At 45.0% G+C, this 24,100-nt stretch overlaps 1 protein-coding gene across 4 annotated transcripts in view; it reads left to right on the top strand.

Annotated features, from left to right (window-relative positions):
* The window catches only part of Slc2a9 (solute carrier family 2 member 9), a 193,881-nt gene that overhangs the window by 18,026 nt on the left and 151,755 nt on the right, over nt 1-24,100 (top strand). For 2 of the 4 annotated variants that reach the window (XM_045133944.1, XM_045133941.1), the window contains exons 1-2: nt 3,914-3,976; nt 19,816-19,906. In XM_045133944.1, the coding sequence (XP_044989879.1) occupies nt 19,844-19,906 (63 nt within the window). In that variant the 5' untranslated portion in view covers nt 3,914-3,976; nt 19,816-19,843. Of the gene's footprint in view, nt 1-3,913; nt 3,977-18,092; nt 18,219-19,815; nt 19,907-24,100 lie in introns of those variants that run through there. The other 2 variants (XM_045133942.1, XM_045133943.1) reach the window with 2 other exon arrangements.

Here is a 24,100-nt window from a genome sequence, read left to right as displayed (position 1 = left end):
GCTATTTTTCACAAAGACTAAACTATTTAACATTCTCAGTGGTCACAGATGAGGAATTCAATTTTTCCATATCTTTACAAATACCAATTAGTCTTTGCTTTTTTTAAATGTTTTTTAAAAAATTATTTATTTATTTACTTGAGAGCGACAGACACAGAGAGAAAGACAGACAGAGGGAGAGAGAGAGAATGGGCGCACCAGGGCTTCTAGCCTCTGCAAACAAACTCCAGACACGTGAGCCCCCTTGTGCATCTGGCTAACGTGGGACCTGGAGAACTGAGCCTCGAACTGGGATCCTTAGGCTTCACAGGCAAGCGCTTAACTGCTAAGCCATCTCTCCAGCCCTAGTCTTTGCTTTTTAGAACCAATGGTTTTTGGAGGCTGGAGAGATAGTTTAATGGTTAAGGAGTTTTCCTGAGAAGCCTAAGGACCCAGGTTTGATTCTGTAGTACCCATGTAAGCCACATGCACAAGGTGGTACATGCATGTGGAGTTCATTCGCAGAGGCTAGAAGCCCTAGCATGTTCATTCTCATTCTCTTTCTCTCTCTATCTACCTCTCTCTGTGTCTCTCAATAACTAAATAATATTTATTAGGAACTTTACTGTATAAACATCCTGCAGATTTGTTGTATTCCCATCAGGTTATTCTCTTTTGTTCTCTATCGCTTGTCACCCCCATTGCACTGAGGGCCCATCACTGGGAGCATTGTAATCACTGTGGAGCCGTGAATGCACCAGGAGGTTCTTGGCGGAGGACATACCACATAACGCACCTTCCCCATCCTTGGCTCTTACATTCTTTCTGTCCCTTCTCTAAGCTTTGGAGGGTGTGTTAGAAGTCACCTTTGGTGTTGAGCTCTTAGTACCTTATTTTCTGCTTTGATGAGTTTTGAGTCTCTACAGTGAGGCAGTTTAGGGATGATGGGACCCCAAAGTGAATAGCTTTCTCCTTGACTAAGTACAGGAACTATCATTGGGCCTGTAGGGGAAAATCTATGTCATTATACTTTCCTATAGGCCAGAGACATCAGAAGGGTCTGGCCCTTCCTTATCATTGTCCCCTTTGGAGTCCTACTCCATTCTAAGAAGGCCATTCCTAAAGAATTGAGATTTCTGGGAAGATTGCACTTTTCCAGAAATCTTGACCCCTAGACACTTGACATCAAGATTAATTGACTAGGCCTGGCTTGGTGGCTCATGCCTTTAATCCCAGCACTTGAGAGGCAGAGGTAGTAGGACTGCCATGAGTTAAAGACCAGCCTGAGACTCCATATTGAATTCCTGGTCAGCCTGGGCTATAGAAAGACCCTACCTTGAAAAACAAAAAACCAAACAAACAAACAAAAATAAAAACAAAAAAGATTAACTGCTAAATGCTGCTTATCCTCAGGGTTCATAAAATTTCCCAATCCAAGTCTTCAAATGAGTTTCTCAAACCCCCTCTTTCTCCCCAACATTTTCCTTCCTTTAAGCCGCCCTTCACTTAAAGCTCTCCCTCCTAAAGCTCTAAGCTATAATAAAATCTTTCTGAACCTTATCCTTTGGTCTGAGGATTTCATTCTTTGAATTCGTAAGAAAAGAATCTAGAGACAATTCAAAATTATCTGTGCATTGGCATATCGTGTATATTACTGAGGAGCCCCCAAATTCATGTTTCAACAGTGCCTGATATTTTTATTTTATTTTATTTGTTTGTAAGGAGAGACAGAGAGGAGACAGACAGAGAGAGAATGGGTGTACCAGGGCCTCTAGCCACTGTAAACAAACTCCAGATGCATGCACCCCCTTGTGCATCTGGCTTATTTGGGTACTGGGGAATCGAAAATGAGTCCTTTGGCTTTTCAGGTAAGCACCTTAACCATTAAGCCCCGAATATTTTTTTTGGATTTTATTTTTATTTTTTATTAAGGTTTTCCATGATTATAAAAAATATCCCATGGTAATTCCCTCTCTCCCTCCCCTTTCTCCTTTGAAATTCCATTCTCCATCATATCCCCTCCCCATCTCAATCAGTCTGTCTTTTATTTTGATGCCATGAACTTTTCCTCCTCTTATGATGGTCTTGTGTAGGTAGTGTCAGGCACTGTGAGGTCATATATATCCAGGCCATTTTATGTCTGCAGGGAGCACGTTGTAAGGAGTCCTACCCTTCCTTTGGCTCTTACATTCTTTCCACCACCTCTTCCACATTAGACCCTGAGCCATGAAAGTTGTGATCGAGATGTTACTCAATACTCCAGTCACTTCTTTCCAGCACTGTGATACCTTCTGAGTCGTCCCAAGGTCACTGCCATCTGAAAAGAGAAGATTCTCTACCCACAGTGAGAGCAGCATTAATATAAGGGTACGAATATTAGTGCTTACTGGGCAGTTTGATAAGCATAGTATATACATTTATCCAGACATCAGCAGATGTTACACCCCTAGGGCTCATGACTACCCCTCTTTTAAGTTTCCAGTAGCCCTTACTATTTTATTAATGAATGATATTAAGGCATTTTTTTTCCTCTATGGGCTGGAAGGATCCAACAAAGAAATTGTTGATGCTGAAGAAAAATGGGGTAACAAAATCAACAAATGGGGGGCTGTTGGTTTGGGGGCACTGAGATGAAGGAGGAGAAACATCTCTGAAGCCCTGGAGGATCCCTCTGATGGGCTTTCCCATAGCTCATCATGAATGGGAGTGGGTGAAGGACAAAGAGACAATAGGTGGTCTTGCTTTAGATCTCAACTCTTACCCATAAGCAAGGTGCATAGACAATTGTAACCTCCTAAACTCTAGGTTACAGCCATAGAGTAGGAATCAAACCTCAGTGTGGTGGTTTGATTCAGGTACCCTCCCCCATAAACTGAGGTGCTCTGAATGCTAGGTTCCCAACTGATGGAGATTTGGGAATTAACACCTCCTGGAGAGAGTGTGTTGTTAGGGGCAGGCTTATGGGTACTATAGCCAGATTCCCCTTGCCAGTGCTTGGCACACTCTCCTGATGCTATTGTCCATCTGATGTTGGCCAGGGTGTGATGTCCACCCTCTAATCATGCCATCATTTTCCATGCCATCATGGAGCTTTCCCTCGAGTCTGTAAGCCAAAATAAACCTTTTCCCCACAAGAAGCTCTTATTCGGGTGTTTTCTGCCAGCAATGTGAACCTGATAGCAACACTCAGAACAACTTGGGGGCTCAGTATAGCTCTTTGTAACATGTGCCTGCATAAGATAGGTGCTCATAAGACACAGGACCCTCTCCTTGGCTCTATATTGGGCACATAGTGGGTGATCCATAAAGGCTTCAAAATGAATGACAATACTAGTAACAATAATAATAACAATAAAAGATTCCCCTGGATGGTAGCCTCACCCTCAAATCTGTCCCCTCTTTGTTTCATGTCACTGTGTCACTCCATTTATCTCTGGGTGCCAAGGAGTGAGAAGAATAGGCAGGTTTGTGTCGCTGATTGGCCAGGGAGTGATGACAACAAGCTGACCTTTCAATGGCTTACCCCTGGCATGGTACCACACAGGTGGCAGTTGCTGGGCACGTGCACCTGAACTTGGGACTTATGCACCTGTGTGTCCTTTGTTGCTACATTATGACTCCGCTAGGTTATGTCATTAGACCTTCACCTCAACCCAGGCATACTGGTTCTCCCCCAGCCTAGTCCTCTGACATGTGGGGAGGTGAAACCAAGGTCTGCATCTGCCTTTTGACTTGGGCTTCCAGGACACGTTGCCACATCCCTGGGCATGTTTCTTCTGGGCCCAGAAAGCCATCAACCTGCAGCCGTTAATCATTCATTCCTTATCATGGTGGGCACTGGAGATGTTTGTAGTAAAAATTGGAAGCAGTTTAATCATTAATGCTGCTTTCTTTCACAAGTGCCTGGGTTTGTGTCTGGTCATACTGGGTGCTGGTCTATTTATGAGGCATAGTCCCTTCGCTCTTCAGACTGCAGTGCCAAGGAGGGTCAGCTCGGGTGAGTTATGCTGTCTGTTTTGGGTTGGCTTCAAGACAAGCTGTGGGGAGGGACTGAGAATCAGCTTTGCAAGGCTGTGGTGAAGATTAAAGTAGAATACACATCCTTAGCGTGAGGTCTGGCAAAGTTAATACAGACACGCCGTTGCTTATGAGTACGGCTAAGGTTGTCATTCCGACGTCCAGTGATTGCTACTCCCTTGCCTCCCACCCTCCCTCCCATTCCTTTGTCTCTCCGTTCTTTTCCCTCCCCTTCACTTTCTGCTTCCTCCCTTCCTCTTGTTTCCTTCCTTTTCCTCCCCATCCCTGCTTTTTCTCTCCTCACTCCCTTCACCACCCTCCTTCTCCTCCCTTCCTCTCTTGCTTTCTTTTCACTTACTCTTCCTATCCATCTTTCCTCTTCCTTCTCCTCCTCCTCCTCTTTCTTCTTCCCCTCCCTCAAAGCCTCCTTATTTTCAGCATTCATGTTCACCTTTTTTTGTTTTAGGATTAGTTTAGGTCCAAGCTAAACTCAGCAGCATCCCTGGGCATTCAGAATGAAGTCAGAGTCAAGTGCTAACCAACCGAAGAACGCAGGCCAGGATGCCATGAGGTCTTCTGTCCAGAGCTGTCAGCTAGTGGCTTGTTGGAGCCATGCAGATGGCTCTGCTCAGTGGGCCACACATTCAGTAGATGGCTTGAGGCTGGGCTCGGGCATTTCAAGAGGAAGAGTGGACTGTAGCTTGTAGGGACCCCTAAGGAGAAAAGTCCATGGTGCCTGTTTTCTGATCTTTGTGGCCTATGTAGCAATCTGGGCTCAGAGACAGGACACGGAGACCTCTGTGTGGGAGAAGTGACTTCTCTGAGCCCCAGTTACTTTCTTACTGGTACCTGCATTGCATCATTTTACTTTATTTTTATGCATGTATATGCATGTGCACATGTGTTCATGTGCACATGTGTGGGTGTAGAGGCCAGAGGACAACCTTGGAAGTCAGCCTCAGGAACACTACCCATCTGCTTTTGGATATAAGTCTCTCGTTGGCTGGGGGCTCACCAGTTAAGGCTAGACTGGTTGGCCAGACTGCCAGGAATCCTCCTGTGTCCACCTCCCCAGGGCTGGGAGTACAGGTGTGTGCCACCATGGCCAGCATTGCTGCACATGTCCTGGGGACTGAGCTCACATTCTCATGCTTGTGCTGCCGTCACTATCACCAAACCATCTCCTGCCCTGATGCAGGGTGTTGGCAGCAGCAGCATAGTACTTAACCTAGGGATGGCATAGGCAGGGGTCAATTACAATGCCAGAGTAGAGTCCTGGTGCTTTGACATACTAGGCATCAACCCTGTAGTTGATGGATTGTAGGGAGGCCAAGCAGAGAGAGGCATGGGCTGCTAAGGTGGCAGGTGTGCATTCAGGGGCTGAAGGGAGATATTCTTAACCAGTGTGAAGACATTGCCCATTCTGTGAGGCCCTTGTGAACCTTATCTCTATGCAAAAGCTATTTCTGTGCTCTTTCTGGGATCACTGTAGCTCAAGGGCCTTTGATATTGATCAGGTTCACCACATAATCAAGTCAATTCATCCTCAGAGCAGCCTCATGAGGCTGGTTTTGCAGCTCCCTGTTTGAAATAGGAAGGGATGGAGGCACACGGAAGCTTAGAAACTTTCTATGAGTCACACAGCTATTCAGTGGCAGACCTGAAAGGGATCCTCTGGCCCCAGTGCCCAGGTGGCCTGAGGCATGTGGCCTTGCATCAGACAGGCTAGTGATGGGATATCTGGAGGCTGAAAGGTCCCTCTTGTCTCTGGTATGAGGGGAGGGCAAAGTCTGGAGCCCCTGCTTGGGCAGTGTGGTTCTCTTCCTAGTCCTTGCTGGCTAGGAAATAGGAGGCAGTTTGTGTTGGCTGTGAATGAGAAAGAAGCCCAGCCTGCAGTATGTAGGCCACAAGAATGCCAAGATAGCTGTGAATGCAGCCCAACACAAACTTATAAACTTAGTTAACATCTAAGATGGTTCTGCAATGATTATTGTAACTCATTTGTGAGAGTCTCTAGTGTGAACTTTGGAGATGACAATGGTATGTCACCATGTCTAAAAACTGGATATGCACCAGCCACCTTCCCAGTTGGCAGCATATTATCCCCATTGAAAGAATGCACATGCTCCTCCCCCATCCTGTCCTAGCACTCCCCTGGTCCGTCTCAGCCAGAGGACTCACTGTTGGGTCCATCCTCCCTTGGCCATGATCCCTTACGCCAATCTTGCCGCACAGAATCCTTGGCATTCTTTGATTTACTAATGTCCGCACAGCACCTTCTCCTCTTTCCCACCATTTCTGTCCTCACTGTATCCTTCACAGACTTTTCACCAGCTTCCTCTGACCTAGGCTTCTAGCTGGCCACAGTGGTAGATGGATGGGGTATACACCAAAGAAAGTCACATGGATTGTACTTGGAATCACATTTTTCCCCAAGCCCCTGAAGAGATGCCCACCATCTTCCTCCTGAGATGAGAAGAGCCTCCACACCATCCCATGGGCCAGCCAGGCCGGATGATGGCTGCAACCCAGACTTTCTTCTTGCCATGATGCCCCACCTGTCCTCACACCTGCACCTTCTCCCTCCTTTCCCTTCAGTTAACTGCTTCACGGCCCACTGCATGCAAACACTATCAGGTGATGAAAATGGACTACTTCTTGCAGGGGTGTTAGCATGCAGTTGACTTTATGATGGGCAGAATGCTTATGGCATCTGGTGTACAAGCCCTTGCCCAGAAGTTGACTATTTCCTTACTACCACATCTGCAGTCCTCCTTAAGGCTTTACACGCAGGCCATTTGTGGACCCCACACCACCGCAACCCATGATTTCCCTGTGCTTACCCCGAGCCTGTGCTCTATGAAGTCTGTCTACATGGGTCTCCTCTTCCAGACACTCTGCCTCCAAGCCCAGCACTCTCAGATTCTCCAGACACTCTGTCCTCCACACCCAGCACTCTGAGATTGTCCAGACACTCTGTCCTCCTCAGCCGGCATTCTCAGAATGTCCAGACACTCACGACTAATCTGCCACCACTCTTATATTATCCAGAGACTCTGTCCTCCTCAGGTAGCACTCTGAGATTGTTCAAACACTCTGTCCTCTTCTGCCAGCATTTGGAGGTTCTCCAGACACACCATCTCTCAGCAGAACTCTTATATTGTCTATATATTCTGTCCTCTTAAGGCAGCACACTCAGATTGTCCAGACACTGTCCCTCCTCAGACAGCACTTGAAGATTGTCCAAACACTCTATCCATCCTCAGCCAGCACTCAGATTGTCTAGACACTCTGCCATCTTCCAGAACTCACAGATTTTCCAGGCACTCTCTCCCCCTCATCCATAACTCTCAGATGGTCCAGACACTCTGTCCTCGTCATCCAGCACTCTGAGATTGTCCAGACACTATTCTCTTCAACCAACAAACTGAAATTATCCAGACACTCTGTCCACCCCAGTCAGCACTGTGAGATTGTCCAGGAGCTCTGTCCTCAGCCTACAAACTGAGATTGTCAAGACACTCTATCCTTCCTCAAGCAGCACTCTGAAGTTGTTCAGACATTCTGCCTTCCTCAGCCAGCACTCTGAAATTGCCTAGACCCTCTGTCATCTGCCAGCACTCACAGATTGAGCAGGCACTCTGACTTCCTCTCCCAGCATTCTCAGGTTGTCCAGACACCCTGTCCTCCTCAGCCAGCACTCACATTGCCTGTGTTGTACTTGTACTTGTCTTCTCTACCTCTTCTGCTTCAACCCCTCCCCTCTGCTCATTCTTCTTGACTTGTAATTCTCAACCCCTCACTGTGCCTATCTCTCCTATGTGGGAACCCTTTTCCACTCACCATCTCTTACCTTCTTTTTCCAGGCTGGACTTCCTCAAGAATCTCTCTCCAACCCTTTTCCTGGTTGACCTTTTCTACTCTGTGGCATTAATGACCATCTTTCATTTCTAGCCCCGGCCATTTCTTGAGCACAGCTCTTATTTCCAACTGTCTGGGAGAGTTACCTCGAAGCCCAGGCTGAGCACTCCTAAGTGGAACTCTTAATCTCTGTCTCCCTCCGTAGATGCTTGCTCCCCCTGTCTTCAGTAGGTCAGCTGCCGCTCAGTTTTCAGACACCGAGACCTTGTCAGGTATCTCTCTGGGCCTTTCCTGTGTGCTGCCCCTCATCTCAGCACCATGGCCATGACGCGAGCATGCAGCAGTCTCCAGTTGACAAACAGGTTTGGATACCTAGGTCATAGCAGCAAGGCCAGGACAGGGGTCCAGTGGCCTTGTTTTCTCCACCCTGTATAGGGCCTGCCAAATCCTGGCTCTTGCTCAGTCACTCAGATACCATGTTTACCTTTAGGTACCTATTAATCCCCCTGTAAAGTCAACCTGATGCATAATTCCAGGGGGATTTTACAGTGTTCTCTGTGAATGGTATAACTGAGTGACCCAGTGACCACCTAGAATGAGAATGAGCCCTGGGGAGGTCATGGACACTGCCCCCATCCCACCTGACCTCATTTTGCCGCCTCCTTGCTCTTTCACTCCACCTCATCTGCTCTGTTTGCTTTGTACTTTTCTGGCCAGTATGGTGCCAGAGTGGACAGAGATGAATCATGGAAGTGGTTCTCCAGAGAACAGACCACTACGATCTCTCTTTCTCTTTCTTAAGGAATTGCCTCATGCAATTTTGGGGACTGGGGACGCTAAATTCAAAGGACAAGCAAGCAGAATAGAAAGCCCAGCAGTGCTGACTGACGTTGTAGTCATGTTTCAAAGATTGGATCTATGGCAGAGTTTCCATGTTACAGTCTAGAGGTGGAATTCCTTCCTCTTCAGGATATCAGTTTTTCTCTTAAGGTCTTTAAATGATTGGAGGGACACTCAGGGAGGACCATCTGCTGTATTTAAGTATCTGCCGATCATAGACAATAATTACATTGAACAAATATTCATGTCAACATCCAGACAGCCAACCAAACAATGATGCCAATAGCACCACAGCCACAATGACATAAAATGGGCCAGTCCAGGTACAAGAGTATGTCTGGTGAGGACACACACACATACAGAGAGAGAGAGAGAGAGAGAGAGAGAGAGAGAGATACACGTGCCACAAAGAGAAATAGATAGACACACATACCACATTCATGCTATATGCAGAGACAAATAGATACACACACAGAAACAGACACAACACACACATATAAACACAAAGATACAAAGACACCATAAAAGCACACACACACACACACACACACACACACACACACACACACACACACACACACAACCACACTCACACGGGTCAGAACCTGTATCCCACCCCTGCTGGGCTGACTGGATATGCTCTGGGATGCAAAGATGACTGTGGTCAGATTTCCAGAAGGAAGCTGAGCCTCTGAGGGAGATCCAGAGGAAAGAAAGGTCCTGTAGGTGGAGGGCATTCTCAGCAGCCACATGAGAGGCCTGAAGATGCTTCAGTCTCAAGGGCTAGGATGACCCTCAGTGACAACCCACAGTGTCATGCTGAAGTGTAGTCAAGGGATTTTGGGGTCTTAATCTAGCACAGGCTGTGCCATTCTTTAAGAACCGTATATCCTTCAGGGCTGCCATCTTTTGCTTAGAAAGAGAGTGTGCAACCATAACTCTACTTGGCTACTTCCAACCTCAAGGACTTATTTCTTATTTTAAAAAAAGTTTACAAAAACTTAAAGCAACTTTAAACTTCCATGTATCACTGTTGTAGCATTCTGTTTGGGATGTAAAAAATGGAAAAACAAGGCTGGAAAGATGGCTTAACAGTTAAGCACTTGCCTGTGAAACCTAAGGACCCGGTTCGAGGCTCGATTCTCCCGGACCCACATTAGCACAAGGGGGCGCACTCGTCTGGAGTTCGTTTGCAGTGGCTGGAAGCCCTGGTGCACCCATTCTCTCTCTCCCTCTCTCAAATAAATAAAAATGAACAACAAAAAGAGGGAAAACAATAAGATAAAAATTGAAGGGCTGTAGAGAATTCTCAGTGGTTAAGGTATTTGACTGCAAAGCCTAAGGAGCCAGGTTCAGCTCCCTAGTACCCACATAAGCCAAATGCACAAAGTAATGAACACATCTGGAGTTTGCTTGCTATGGCTTGAGGGCCTGGTGCACCCATTCTTTCTTGCTCTCTCTCATTAATAAATAAACAAAATATTTTTTAAACAATTGGCCACAGTACCATGGCTGAGGGATAACTACAGCTCAGCTTTTACTGTCTCCTTCCTGTTTTTCTTTTTCCTTTTTGGATGTGTGTGATGTGTATGCATGTTTGCACATGTGTATGTAAGTACATGTGTACCTGCATGTGGAGTCTAGAGGTCAATGTCAGTTGTCTTCCTCAATCTTTCTCCACCATGCTTTATTTAGACAGGGTCTCTCATTGAACCCAGAGCTCACTGATTTGGTTAAACTACCTAGACAGCAAACCTGGGGATACTCCTTTCTCTGCCTCCCCAGGGCTGCAATGATGGGCATGTACTACCATGCCCAGCTTTTTAAGAAATTTTTTTATTGACAACTTCCAAAAATATAAACAATACAACATGATCATAATCTCCTCCCAATATTCCCTCTTTCCCCTCTCATATCCCCCCTCTATTGAATCCTTTTTTGGCCAACTTGCCTCTCTTCTTTTTTGGTATCACCATTTTTTTCCTCCTGTTATGTGAGTCTTGGGCAGGTGGCACCAGCCACTGTGAAGTCATGAATATCAAGACCATTCTGTGTCTGCATGAAAGTATTGCAAAGCACTCCTTCCCTTTCTTTGACTCCTTTCTTTTTCTGCTACCTGTTCTGCAATGGGCCCTGAGCCTTGTGATAGAGATGTTTCACTTAGTGCTCAAATTCCACTGTCACTTCTAAGCACTTTGGTCATTTTTGAGTCACCCCAGTGGTGATCATCATCTGACAAGAGAAGCGTCTGTAACCAAAAGTGAGAGTAGCATTAATATATGGACATAAGCATAAGTGTTTAGAGGGTAGCTTGTTGGTCATAATATATCTATATAGCCAGACAAGAGTAGTAGTTTCCCCCTAGGGCTTATGACCTCCTCAGCCATAGGCTTTTGACTGATTGCTTTTAGTACCAGGCATGAATTCCCTCCCATGGCAAATCCAATCAGAGAGCAATGGGTTTCCCCCAAAACAGACATGCCCCATTGCACCAGTTGTATATATTTCACCTGGCTGCATGGCAGCTTTTTCTGTGGGTGCTGGGATCCAATTCGGGTCCTCATGCTTGCATGTGAAGCAAGTGCTTTGCTGCTCAAGCGTCTCCACAGCCCCTGCTAGTTTTTGTTCTACATCAACGTGTGCCTGTCCCCAACTCCACTCTGCAGCCCCACCTCCACTGTCCCCAGACCACTGTGCTGGGCAGCCCCTCTCCAGGATTTGTGTGCAGCTGTGTGTGCTCCCAAAACTGCGTCTGTGATGGTAGAGCATGAGCTGCCTGGCTCAGGCAGGATTTAATCCCCATAACCTAAGACACTGGGACTTGCTGACACATAAACCTACATTTAAATTTAAGTGAGATAACTCCGACTTCATTCAAGTATGTCATGTGAATAGTGTAAACCTAATAATAAATACATTTATGCTTAATATTGAATATTACATATTTATTTATGTATCTTCCTTTACAACTAAGAATTTATCCTGAGTATTTCTTCCTGGCATCACAAATTCTTAAATAATAGGTTTAAAAAATAATTTAATTTTTCTTGCTTGTGTGTATGTAATGTGCTGTATGTGTGTGTATGTGTGGTGTGTGTGGTATTTACATGTATATGTGCCTTTGTGGTGCCCCATGCCCTCAGCAGAATGTTGGGTATTCCATGCCACTGCTCTTATGTCTGTTCTTGTTTGAACCAGAGTCTCCGATAGAGGAACTTGCTGCATTGCACGAGCCTGGGAAAACACTTGGTCTCTGCTCCCCTTTTCAGGTGGGGGAGTTACATGCTATGGTCACACAGAGCCGTTTATGTGGGATCTGGAGATGGGATGTAGTAATCGCTGAGCCATCTCTCCACTCCTTCAGATACGTTTTATGGACTGCATGAATTTCTATCCAATGGATGGACTATGATGTACTCAAAATTTCCTGCTAGAATTTTTTTTAGTATATTTTTTTCTTATTTATTTATTAATTTATTTATTTTTAATTACCATTTTCCATGAATGTTAAAAAAAAATATCCCATGGTAATTCCCTCCCACCCTCCCCCGACTTTCCAATTTGAAATTCCATTCTCCATCATATTACCTCCCCATCACAATCATTGTAATTACATATATACAATATCAACCTATTAAGTACCCTCCTCCCTTCCTTTCTCTTCCCTTTATGTCTCCTTTTTAACTTACTGGCCTCTGCTACTAAGTATTTTCATTCTCATGCAGAAGCCCAATCATCCATACCTAGGATCCACATATGAGAGAGAATATGTGGTGCTTGGCTTTCTGGGCCCAGGTTACCTCACTTAGTATAATCCTTTCCAGGTCCATCCATTTTTCTGCAAATTTCATAACTTCATTTTTCTTTACCGCTGAGTAGAACTCCATTGTATAAATGTGCCACATCTTCATTATCCACTCATCAGTTGAGGGACATCTAGGCTGGTTCCATCTCCCAGCTATTATAAATTGAGCAGCAATAAACATGGTTGAGCACGTACTTCTAAGGAAATGAGATGAGTCCTTTGGATATATGCCTAGGAGTGCTATAGCTGGGTCATATGGTAGATCAATCTTTAGCTGTTTTAGGAACCCCCACACTGATTTCCACAATGGATGGACCAGATTGCGTTCCCACCAGCAGTGTAGAAGGGTTCCTCTTTTTCGACATCCCCGCCAACATTTATGATCATTTGTTTTCATGATGGTGGCCAATCTGACAGGAGTGAGATGGAATCTCAATGTAGTTTTAATCTGCATTTCCCTGATGACTAGTGACGTAGAACATTTTTTTAGATGCTTATATGCCATTCGTATTTCTTCCTTTGAGAACGCTCTACTTAGCTCCATAGCCCATTTTTTGATTGGCTTGTTTGATTCCTTATTATTTAATTTTTTGAGTTCTTTGTATATCCTAGATATTATTCCTCTATCTGATATATAGCTGGCGAAGATTTTTTCCCATTCTGTAGGTTGCCTCTTTGCTTTTTTCACTGTGTCCTTTGCAGTGCAAAATCTTTGTCATTTCATGAGGTCCCAGTGATTAATCTGTGGTTTTATTGCCTGAGCAATTGGGGTTGTATTCAGAAAGTCTTTGCCAAGACCAATATGTTGAAGGGTTTCCCCTACTTTTTCCTCTAGCAGTTTCAAGAGTTTCAGGTTGATGTTAAGGTCTTTAATCCATTTGGACTTAATTCTTGTGCATGGCGAGAGAGAAGAATCTATTTTCATCCTTCTGCAGATATATATCCAGTTTTCCCAACACCATTTGCTGAAGAGGCTGTCTTTTCTCCAATGAGTATTTTGGGCATTTTTATCGAATATCAGGTGGCTATAGCTACTTGGGTTTACATCTGGGTCCTCTATTCTGTTCCACTGATCTACATGTCTGTTTTTGTGCCAGTACCATGCTGTTTTTGTTACTATGGCTCTGTAGTATAGGTTAAAATCAGGTATGGTGATACCACCAGCCTCATTTTTGTTGCTCAGTATTATTTTAGATATTCGAGGTTTTTTGTGATTCCAGATGAATTTTTGGATTGTTTTTTCTATTTCCATGAAGAATGCTTTCGGAATTTTGATAGGGATTGCATTAAATGTGTAGATTGCTTTTGGCAAGATTGCCATTTTCACAATATTGATTCTTCCAATCCAGGAACAGCGGATGTTTCTCCTCTTTCTAGTGTCTTCTACAATTTCTCGCTTGAGTGTTTTAAAGTTCTCATTGTAGAGATTCTTTACTTCCTTGGTTAGGTTTATTCCAAGGTACTTTATTTATTTATTTATTTATTTTTTTTGATGCAATTGCAAATGGGAGTGATTCTCTGATTTCATCCTCTGTGTGTTTGTTGTTAGCATATATGAAGGCTACTGATTTCTGTGTATTTATTTTGTATCCTGCTACATGGCTATAGGTTTTGACCAGCTCTAACAGTTTGCTAGTCGAGTCTTTAGGGTCCTTTATGTATAGAATCATGTCATCTGCAAGTAAGGATAACTTGATCTCTTCCTTTCCAATTTGTATCCCTTTTATGTGTGTCTCTTGCCTTATTGCTAGGGCTAAGACTTCCAGAACTATATTAAATAAAAGTGGAGACAGTGGACACCGTTGTCTTGTTCCTGGTTGTAGTGGAAAAGCTTCCAGTTTTTCCCCATTTAGTAATATGTTGGCTGTAGGCTTGTCATAAATAGCTTTTATTATATTGAGATATGTTCCTTCTATTCCCAGTCTCTGTAGGACTTTTATCATGAAGGGATGTTGGATTTTGTCACATGTTTTCTCTGCATCCAATGAGATGATCATGTGATTTTTGTCCTTCAACCTATTTATATAATGTATTACATTTATAGATGTGTGTATATTGAATCATCCCTGCATCTCTGATATAAAGCCTACTTGGTCAGGGTGAATGATCTTTTTGATATACTCTTGTATTCTGTTTGCCAATATTTTGTTGAGAATTTTTGCATCTATGTTCAAGAGGGAGATTGGTCTGTAATTTTCTTTTTTTGTTCTATCTTTGCCTGGTTTTGGTATCAGGGTGATGCTGGCCTCATAGAAGTAGTTTGGTAGAGTTCCTTCTTTTTCTATTTCCTGGAAAAGCTTAAGAAGCAATGGTGTTAGCTCTTCCTTAAAGGTCTGGTAAAATTCAGCAGTGAATCCATCTGGGCCTGGGCTTTTTTCGGTTGGGAGATTATTGATAACTGTTGGATCTCCACGTTTTTTATAGGTCTATTTAAGTGATTAATCTCATTTTTATTTAATTTAGGTAGGTCATATAAATCAAGGAAATCATCCATTTCTTTTAGATTTTCTACTTTGTGGAGTACATGCTTTTATAGTATGTCCCTATGATTTTTTGAATTTCTCTGGTATCTGTTGTGATGTTACCTTGTTCATCTCTGATTTTATTATTTTGTGTCTCTTCTCTCTTTCTTTTGGTCAGATTTGCTAAGGGTTTATCAATCTTGTTTATCCTTTCAAAGAACCAACTCTTTATTTCATTAATTGTTTGGATTTTTGTTTGTTTGTTTGTTTCAATTTCATTAATTTCTGCCCTAATCTTTATTATTTCTTCTTGCCTACTGATTTTTGGTTTGCCTTGTTCTTTTTCTCCAAGGCTTTAAGGTGAAGCATTAGGTCATTTACTTGCGACCTTTCTAATTTCTTAATATAGGCACTTAAGGCTATAAATTTACCTCTTAGAACTGCCTTCATTGTGTCCCAGAGATTTTGATATGTTGTGCTCTCATTATCGTTTGACTCTATAAATTTTTTGATTTCCTTCTTGATTTCTTCATTGACCCATTCATCATTTAGTAGTGTATTGTTTAGTTTCCATGATTTTGTGTATGCTCTATAGCCTTTCTTGCTACTGATTTGTAGTTTAATTCCATTGTGGTCAGATAGAATGCAAGGAACTATTTCGATTTTCCTGAATTTGTTAAGATTTTCTCTGTGTCCTAATATATGGTCTATTTTAGAGAATGTTCCATGTGCTGCTGAAAAGAATGATTATTCTGAAGCTTTTGGATGAAATGTCCTGTATATATCTGTTAGGTCCATTCCTTCTATGACCTCATTTAGTCCAGATGCATCTCTGTTTATTTTTTCCTGGGATGACCTGTCAATTGATGAGAGTGGGGTGTTAAAGTCACCCACTACCACTGTGTTTGGTGTTATACATGACCTTAGTTCTAATAGTGTTTGTTTGATGAATTTGGGAGCCCCCATGTTAGGTGCTTATATGTTTAGGATTGTAATGTCCTCCTGTTGGAGTGTGCCCTTATTCAATGTAAAGTGACCTTCCTTATCTTTCTTGACTAATGTTGGACTTCATTCTACCTTGTCAGATATTAGGATAGCAACCCATGCTTGTTTTCTAGGTCCATTTGCTTGAAACACCATCTTCCAACCTTTCACCCTAAGATAATGTCTATCCTTTGTAGAAAGGTGAGTTTCTTGGAGACAACAAATTGTAGGATCCTGCTTTTTAACCCAGTCTGCAAACCTATGTCTTTTGGTTGGAATATTGAAGCCATTGATATTAAGAGATATTATTGAAAGGTGTATATTTATGTTGGCCTTTTTTTTTTTTTTTTTTTTTGTGGTCCCGGTTCTACCTGTGCTCTCTTGTGTTAACTAGTATTTGAGTATTGCTTGTTTTTTCTAGGTTCCTTATATGTGTGCCTTTCCTTTTCTTCAGCATGGATGATTCTATCAAGTATTTTCTGTAGAGCTGGTTTTGTCTTCAAATACTCCTTTAACCTGCTTTTGTCATGGAATGTCCTTATTGCTCCATCTATTTGAATGGATAACTTTGCAGGATAAAGTAACCTTGGTTGACAGTTGTTATCTTTCAGAACTTGGAATATATCATTCCAAGCCCTTCTGACTTTAAAAGGTTGTGTTGAATAATCTGCTGTAATCCTGATGGGCTTGCTTTTGTAGGTAACTTGATTTTTCTCTCTAACTGCTTTCAATATTTTTTCTTTGGTGTGTGTGTTTTGAAGTTTGATTATAATATGGCAAGGAGAGCTTCTTTCCAGGTTTTGTCTGGCTGGGCTTCTAAAGGTTTCCTGTATCTGCATTGGCACCTCTTTCCCATATTGGGAGAAGTTTTCTTCTATGATTTTGTTGAAGATGCCTATCATGCCTTTGGAGTGGAATTCTTCTCCTTCTACTATGCCCTGAATTCTTATATTGGATCTTTTCGTAGTGTCCCGAATATCTTGAAATTCCCACTCATACTTTTTTTTATGTTTGTCTTTCTCTTTGTTGGACTGTGTTAGATCTGCCACCTGGTCTTCTAGCTTAGATGTTCTGTCCTCTCCTTCATCCATTCTACTGGTGAGATTTTCTACAGAGTTTTTTATTTCACTAACTGTGTTCTTCATTGCTAGTAGTTCTGACTGGTTTTTCTTTATTATTTCTATTTCCTTATTTATGTCTTGTATTGCCTTCTTTATTTCATGAAATTGGTGTCCTGCATCTTCTTTGATTCCTTTGATTTCCTCTTTAAGTTCCTCTTTGACTCCTTTGATTTGTTCTCTGACTTCTTTGAACATATTGACATTCTTTTGAAATCTTTCTCAGGCATTTCCTCTAACTCGTTCTCACTGGAGGACATTTCTGATGCATTAATACTTTTAGGTGGATTTATATCGTCTTGCTTTTTAGTGTTTCTTGTGTTATAATGTATATATTTTTGCATCTTGGATTAAGTTAATGCTTGGATTTTCTAGCTAGCTGGGTATTCTTAGGTATATCAATTGATTTGATGTTATATATTTTCAGGGTACGAGCTTAAGGTGTTAGGTGTGTCTCTTAAGACTCTCAGAGTATCTACAAAGGTGCCCCTAGGGGCTGAGTTTCTCTGCTATGGGAGTATTCAAGTAGGCTGAGTGGAATAAAATACAGGTAGATTCTAAAATTTAACTAAACACTGTACCCATTCAATCAAAAACAGCCCCAAGTATATATGCCAGAGTAGTTATTATAACAACCAGATCCTCTATCAACATAGAGGTTAAGTTTTCTGGTCTGTTGAGGGATCCAAGTCAGCTTGTGGCCAAGTAAGACCCTTCCCTCGTGCAATCCCAGTTACCTTGGATGATTTTGGCCTCAGTCAAGTTGCTGCCTGGGCCGCCAGGCTGCTGTTCTGATTTCTGGAGCTGGGCACTGGCTTTTCCTGTGGGGCAAACCGAGCCTGGCAACTGTGGCCCTGCAGATCAGCACACCCGCTGCTGGAACTGCTGCTGCAAAAGCTGCCTCTGCTGGTTCTGTCAGCAGCTGCTGCTGCTGCTGCTTGGCCCACCGCTGCTGCTGCCACTTCTGGAGCCACCGCTGCTGCTGAAGCTGCTGCTGCTGCATCCACTGCCACTGCTGCCACTGAAGCTGCTGCTGGGTCTGCCGCTGCTGCTGCTCCTTGGTCTGCTGTTGCTGGGCCATTGTTACCCCTGCCAGAGGCGCTGACAGTGCTGCCGGGCTCTGCTGCTGCTTGGATCCTGCTGTTGGCCCAAGTTGGTCCCGGGAAGCTGCTCTTGCTGGAGCTGGGCTCAGGCGGTGGGGGACGGGAGGGAGCTGCAGCTGCTCTGGTTCTCTCGCTGTTCCACATGTTCTTCTACCTAGTGGTCTGCTCCTCCGTCGCTCACTGCTGCTCTCCCTTCATGTTTCCTGAGTTGCAGAGAGCGCCGGTGTGAGGGGAAAATCCGCGCACCTGGCTTTTCCTGCGGCTCAAGCCGAGCCTGGCGGCTTTCTGGTGCGCTGCTGCCGCCATGGTTGGGGGACTTGCTGGAGCCGCTTTTGCTGGCCTGTGCGGGCTCTGGATGCTCTGGCTCTCTTCTACTTCTCCACTGCTGCTTCAATTTCCTATACACCTCACTTTTTAGTAAAAGTGTGTATTTTGCTGAGTTTTTTTGGTCTTCCCCCACCTCCCCCCCCCCCCCCCGGCTGCTTTGGCATGGTACCTACTCCGCCATCTTAACCGGAAGCTTACTATATTTTTCTAATATGGAAAATGTTGAAGTGAACATCTTGGATTTTTATTCTGCAGTAGCCTACATTTTTACAAATGCCATGGCAAGCTCAGGCAAAGGGCAGCTCTGGAAATTCAGAGAAGTCACTTTTACCATTGTGGTGCTATTTCCAATTTGACAGACAGGGCTAGCACTTTGAACTTCAAGAATGTCACTCTCCCTTCTGGAAAATAGTCTAGAAATTTCAAAGTGTGCCTCTTGGCAAACATGAGCTTCTGAATGACAATCCTGTGGGGGAGGAGCCTGGGTTTCACAAGCCTTGAAGGAGGTGTGGGAAACAGCAGGCCACCGCTGCATCTAAATAGAGAAGATGAGGGAGGTTCCTGTGTCTCCTGGGGCCTGGGCTCTGAGTAAGGGTGCTGCTGTTGCATCCTGGTGTCCTGCTCTGGGTCGCTTGAAGCACACCTCTTGTGACTGACCCATCTTTTTTTGTCTTTCTTTCTTTCTTCTTTCTTTCTTCCTTCCTTCCTTCCTTCCTTCCTTCCTTCCTTCCTTCCTTCCTTCCTTCCTTTCTTCCTTTTTTTTGTGTGTTTTGTTTTGTTTTTTGCAATGCTGGTTGCTGAGGATTAAACCCAGGACCTGGGCCGGAGAGATGGATTAGTGCCAAGGCACTTGCCTGTGAAGCCTAAGGACCCAGGTTCGATTCTCCAGGTCCCATGTAAGCCAGATGCACATGGTGGTGCATGCACCTGGAGTTCATTTGCAGTGGCTAGAGGCCCTGGCATGCCCATTCTCTCTCTCAGTCTCTTTCTCTCTCTCTGTCTCTAATTAATAAATAAAAATAAATTTTAAAAATACTTAAAAAAAAACAGGACATCCCGCAGGCTAAGTAAGTACTATGTCACTAAAGGGCATCCCTACCTCTCTTTTCACTTTCTGAGACAAAATCTCATTAAGTTGCCCATACTAACCTTGAACTTACTCTGTAGCCCAGGCAGCCCTTCAATTTGTTATCCTCCTGTCTCAGCCCAGGACTAACAGGCTTTTGTCACCTGGGTCTTTGCCCCAGAGCTCTGTTGGCTTACCCATCTTTGAAAGTAAGTGTGTAATGTTTTTTTCTTTTTTTCCTTTTCTCTTTTAGGAACAAAGTCCAAAGTGAAAAGGCAATTATGAAGCTCAGTGAAAAGGACCCAGAAGAAAGAAAAGAGAGTGGACAGGCAAGACAGAAGGTGGTAAGTCCTGATTTCTTGCTCTCTCCCTTTCCTGAACATTCTGGTGGTCCTGGGACAGCTCCCTGGTTCCCCCATGCTCCTCCCCTAGAGAGGGCAGGGCTCAGGTGAAGACTGCAGAGAGAACAGGGAGTGGCAGCTGGCAGCAAAGAGAGGAGGGTGGATTGTAGAGGTGGGCCACAGAGAGCTGGTCAGGTCCCATGCCGTGTTCCTCATACCAAGTGAAGCCAGACTTAAACCTTGGCCTCCTGTGTTTCATCTTCTGTGATGGCCATGACTTGGCAAGAGATATGGCCATGTTTGTCATAGATCTATATTTGGCAGAACAGATATCAACATGAGTCTACTTGTCAAATTGGCAGAGAAGTGGGAAATTGGTGGCTTAATACCACTGTCCCCATACAGGTGTGAAATAGAGGTTTAGGGAGGCAACTTCACCTGCCTCAGTTCTCCCAAAAACAGGTCAGAATAGGTTAAATCGATGGCAATTCCTTCTAAGAAGTGCTCTTTCCTTAGTGCTTCCATTAGAAGAGTCAAGAACCCGCTGCAATGCAATGCAGGACAGAAAGCAGGCACTTCAAACATTTGACTTAAACGACAGTCAGTAGACAACTCTCCTTCGTTCCAGCAGCTCCCTGCTAGAAAATGTTTGTCTTCTTCAAGCCAACTCCCTAGACCTGGGCTATCATGTAGTGTGTGTATATGTGTGCGCACATGCGCATGTGTGTGTGTGTGTGTGTGTGTGCACCATACAACATGCAGATGAGATTATAATGAAGTCAGAGGTCACCTCCCAGCTACCCTGCAAGACACTTAAGGTCCAGTTTGGGCTAGCCTACCTGAAGAGGTTCTTCTAACCTACAGGCATCTTACCCTCAAATTTAAGCAGGATCAGGATGGGGTGGTGTATCAGTTACCTTCTTATTAATAGGAGAAAACATAAGACCAGAAGCAGCTTATGGAAGGAAAGGGTTTATTTTTGGCTTAGAGTTTCAAGGGAAAGTTCGTCATGGTGTGGACGGCACGGCGGGAGCAGGAACGCTATCACACGTGGTCATGAGTCAGAGCAATGGATGCTGGTGCTCAGCTAGCTTTCTCCTTTTACACAATCGGGGATGCCCACCTCATGGAATGGCACCACCACAGTTAGGTGGGTCTTCCCATCTCAATAATCTAGTCTAGAAAACCCCTAATAGACATGTCAAAAAAAGTTTCTATGGCAATTCTAAATCCCGTCAAGCTGACAACCAGAGATGAACAATCACAGGTAGAAAAGCAGCTGAGTCACCCAGGCAGCACTTAAGAGTGACAGAGGGCCACCACCCTCCCTCTGACTTCACGCCTGGCGGCCCTCTGACTCCTGTACCATCTGAGGGTTCAATCCCAATGGGAGCCTCAGGGCGGTTTTCCGTGGAGTAGGGGTCACCTGGTGTGGTGCAACTGGAGCTTTGGCGAGTTTGTAGCAGCCATTGAGATGTGTTGTGAAAGTGGAAAAACAGGAGATGCATAGCAGGAAGCATGAGGGTGGGTGATTGATTGCGAGGTGAATGAGGTGATGGCTGAGAAGTCCACATCAGGTGGCCCCCGTGCACAGGGTCGTGGCTGTCCCTGCTCCTCTGTGGATGCACAGCCGTGCTCAGCCTTTCTGCTTATATAAATCCGCAGTCTATGGCTGCAGGTCTTGGCTCTATGCCCTGCACCTCACACCCTTTTTGCCCACATACCTCTTTGGTTTACACATCCTGGGTGTGTGCTTGGGAGCCGCTTATTCCAAGGAAGATTCCTGGGTCTGACTGAGATGGTGCCAGTGTCCTTGGAGTTCTTTGCCCTTGTAGTGACAGTGCCCCCGAGTGTCCCATTTGGATCCAGTCCCATAGCTGCTTGAGGTCCAGGTGGCTGAAAACCAATGCAGGAAACAGCCAAAAAATAGTCTGCTCCACAAAGGTCTCTCTGGCTGAAAAATCATTAGATTTCTGGTTCTACATATCGCTATTCAAAAGACTAGAGTTGGCTTTTCTTGTTCAGTGCGGTTCCCATCTTCCCTGAAGTGGACCTAGTCTCGCTGTTGGGTACCTGGGCTGGATCTTCCAGCGGGTGCGAAAATCAGGCCCCCAGAGCAACGCCCCTTCTCCCATAGTTTATTTCCATGTGTGTTTTCCACTAAACTCAGCTTGCTGGTTTCTCGGTGTCTCATCTGGGGACCCGAGTCCTGCCTTCATCTTTTAGGCATTCTGCATTCCTAAAGTTTGCCTCCCCCACCCCCAGTCCCCTGAAGCCAGTAAGTCAAGGCCATGGCTTCCTGAACGTGCTTCTCTGACATGCAGCAAACCAGCCACATTCTTTATTTGAGCATCACTATTGCTCTGCCAGATAACTGGAACAAGATCAATATCTGATTTTTCCCAGGCAGAATGAAAGCTCAGAGAAGCACCTTGACTTGCATACGGACACACAGTTCCTAAGTGAGGAAATCAAAAATATAATAAATGGAGGCGTCAGCTCTGGAGCCCACCCAACTCCAAAGGCAAGCCAGCTGGCAATTTCTCCCTACGTGCCTATCATTTGGAGGTGCCCTGAGTTTATGCCAAATGCCCCTCCAGACTACTGACCAAGAAATAAAAGTATGACAGAGGAAAACATCACACTCTGGTATAATTCAAGAAACAGCAGGTTTGCCTTTAAGATACTCCAGTTGCTGGAAGGACTTACAGGCAGGAAAGACATGTTGCCCTGTTTCCTGTTTGGGCATGATCAAATCACCATGTATTTCCTGCTTAGGCACTCCTGCCCTCCTTCCTGTGGACTCTGTCTCTTCACTGGGGAGATACCCTTGTAAAGTCCAGGGTCCTGGGGCCAGGAAGAGAATAAACATGGATGCCGGGGAGCTCAGCTTTGTTCCCTTGGCATGTGGCAGCAGCTGCCCTGGAGAGCTGCCCTCTGGGCTCTGCCCTGGAAGGTGCAGGAGAAGCAGTGTGCCAGGTGGGAGGAGAAGGAAGGTAAACATGGGATGGCTTCTGTACTGCGGGCTATGGGAAGTCTGGAATGGGTGACTGCTGTGCAAGAGAGCCGAGTCCGGCCCAGCAGCTGTGTGTGACAAAGTCTAGGTCAGGGAGGCCTGGGTCTGGACCCTGAGCTCTCACCTGTGTCATTTTGGTGCCTCATCTCCTGAGCCTCCATTTGCTGGATTGAGAGCACCCCTGGCAGCCTGCCATGCCTGGTGAATGGGGTTTTGCAAGAGAAGCACCGCTGCTTGCTTGGGGCCAGCCTCTCCTCCCCTTCCCCAGTGAGACACAGGGAGTGCTGGGGTGCTGGGGTGAGTCATGGTGCCTTCTCCACTGGAGGCCAGTGGGAGACAGTGGGCATCAGCAGGCCACACAGGAGCAGAGAAACTCTCAGGAGAGTGGCTGAGGCAGGAGGAGGCGGCTTCCATCTGCTCTTCTGCACAGCCTGGCAGGGCACTTCACACAAGGTGCTCTGGAGCTCAGGGGAGCAGACAATTTATGAATACCAGGGCTGGGGGTGTTGGTATAGGACCCAGAAAAGACTTGGCACACCTGGTGCCTGGCAACTCAGAGGAAGTGGCCATTGAGATGAGACCCCGAGGTAGAATAACAAGGAAAGGTGATAGAGTGACTGAATGGGATTTGTTCTATCCCTGAATCTCATTGAGCAGACCACTCCTACTACAGCAAACTCTCCTGTCTCCACTTCCCTTGCAGCCCCACCCCTGGGGCAATAAGTCTGCCCTCAATCTCAGTTTAACCGCGGGTATCCAGGCAGGGCATCCAGAGGGAGGAGCAAGCAGCAACCAGACCTACAGAAAACAAACCCCTCCCGCTGTTTAGCCCGAGTGGTGGCTCACACACAGGGCAAGGGACACAAGTCAGGCCCTACCGCTAGAGCCCTTGGGTGGTTCCATATCCACCCCTATCTTAAGGATGAGGAAATTGAGTCAAGGAATGTCCAAAGCTTACACAATCTAGCCAGCAGAGTTGGGGAAGGGTGAGATTGAATCAGGGTAAATGTAAATGTAAGGGAGGTGGGCTTTTAGGAGCTCGTATAAAGAGGGGACATCTGGCCTCAGGTAATGGGGGAGTTTCTAGAAGGAGGACTTCTGATAGACAGGATAGAGAGACCTTGGCATGTGTATTTTGGCAGTAGCAGCTGAATCAGAGAGAGGGAAAGGAGAGGACACTT

The sequence above is a fragment of the Jaculus jaculus genome, chromosome 14, assembly GCF_020740685.1.
Source record: "Jaculus jaculus isolate mJacJac1 chromosome 14, mJacJac1.mat.Y.cur, whole genome shotgun sequence".
Lineage (NCBI taxonomy): Eukaryota > Metazoa > Chordata > Mammalia > Rodentia > Dipodidae > Jaculus > Jaculus jaculus.
This window is presented reverse-complemented; position numbering and strand designations above follow the sequence as displayed.